The sequence below is a fragment of the Zophobas morio genome, unplaced genomic scaffold, assembly GCF_036711695.1.
Source record: "Zophobas morio isolate AGI-343-1 ecotype UQ-CSIRO unplaced genomic scaffold, CSIRO_AGI_Zmor_V1 ptg000941l, whole genome shotgun sequence".
NCBI classification, from domain to species: Eukaryota; Metazoa; Arthropoda; class Insecta; order Coleoptera; family Tenebrionidae; genus Zophobas; species Zophobas morio.
In genome coordinates, this window is record NW_026973043.1 from 32,512 (window position 1) to 34,182 (window position 1,671).

A 1,671-nucleotide genomic window follows, 5' to 3' on the forward strand; every position below is an offset into this window, starting at 1 on the left:
AAGTACAAGAAAACACTTCAAAAGTGACGTTTCTGAAGAATTTTAACAGTTTTCTTGTATCTAATAATGCATCATATTAGACAAAAGGATAAGTTTCATAAGTTGTATAAAAAGTATAAATCGGATTACTATTACCACTTATTTAAGCAACAGAGATCTCTTTGTAAACAACTTGCAGATGCTGCTTATAAAAACTATATTTCTAATATTCAGAGCTGTATCTCTAATGATCCTAAAGCTTTTTGGTCATTCATTCAAAATAAAAAGGGTGGTACGAGAATTCCTTGCTTCATGAGATATAAAGATTCAGATCTGTCCTCGCCCACTGATATAGTTGATGCTTTTGGGGAATTTTTTGATAGCGTGTATATTAATTCTGATCCTTTATATGCTGATAGCTTAATAAGTGATATTGCTCCGCAACTAAATGTTTCTGTTGACTCTGTTACTGAGGAGGATATTCTATTTGCATTGAAAAAGTCAAAAGACACCATGACTGCAGGACCTGATGGTATACCCAGTTTTTTATTGCGTGACTGTGCATGTCTTTTTGTTTCACCTCTTCTAAAATTATTTAATCTTATATTGCAAAAGAGTACTATGCCCGCTCTTTGGAAGCAAACATGCATTTGTCCTGTGTATAAATCAGGTGATGTCACTGAGATTAAAAATTATCGTCCCATAAGCCTGTTGTGCAACTTTGCGAAGATTTTCGAGACAATTTTGTATAAACATATTTATTCTAGAGTTAGTCCTTTCATTAATTCCTGTCAGCATGGTTTCGTTCAAAAAAGATCAACTGTCACTAATTTAGGTTGTTTTGCACAATATGTTTCAGAAATAATTGACAATAGAGGTCAAGTGGATTCAATTTATATGGACATAAGCAAAGCTTTTGATCAGATTGATCACTTTATATTACTGAGTAAATTAAAAGCGTATGGGTTTTCTGATCAACTGATTTCATTTTTTCGTGAATATCTTACCAAAAGGGAACAAAGAGTACGATATCGAAATTTTTACTCGAGTCCAATTTATCCAACATCCGGAGTACCCCAAGGATCCAACTTGGGACCACTCTTGTTTCTTATTTTTATCAATGATATCACAGTTGAGGTATCTTGTAAAGCACTACTTTTCGCTGACGACTTGAAATTATTTTTAGAAATTAAAAGTGAAGAAGACTGCATGACACTTCAGAATAATATAAAGCACATTGCAGAATATTGTAAAAAAAACTGTTTAACTCTTAATAAAGATAAATGTTATATAGTCACTTACACCAAAAGACACGAACCTATAAGTTTTTCTTATGAAGTTACCGGCAAGAGTTTGGTCAGGAAGGAGAGTATAAGAGATCTAGGTGTCATATTTGACTCAAGGTTTATGTTTGTGGAACATATGTATGACATAATAGCAAAAGCATTTAAATTCTACGGTTTTGTGTATAGAAATTGTAATGAATTCACCAGCTTAAGAGCTCTTAACAATTTATATTTTACAATGATAAGATCGCGACTTGAATATGCGTGTATAATATGGTATCCATTATGTAATACTCATATCACTCATCTGGAAACCGTACAGCGTAAATACCTAAAATTCTTGTGTTACCGTTTGGATGGGTTCTATCCTGAAAGAGGCATTGATCATCTAAATTTATTGAATCGA

General features: G+C 32.7%; 1 protein-coding gene across 1 annotated transcript; it reads left to right on the forward strand.

Annotated features, from left to right (window-relative positions):
- Positions 1-291: 291 nt before the first annotated feature.
- LOC135122185 (uncharacterized) lies at positions 292-1,002 on the forward strand (the record flags this gene model as incomplete). Its single annotated transcript, XM_064046393.1, has 2 exons — positions 292-511; positions 839-1,002. Coding segments are annotated over exons 1-2 (384 nt in total), but the record flags the coding sequence as incomplete, so codon positions are not given.
- Between the last annotated feature and the right edge of the window lie 669 nt (positions 1,003-1,671).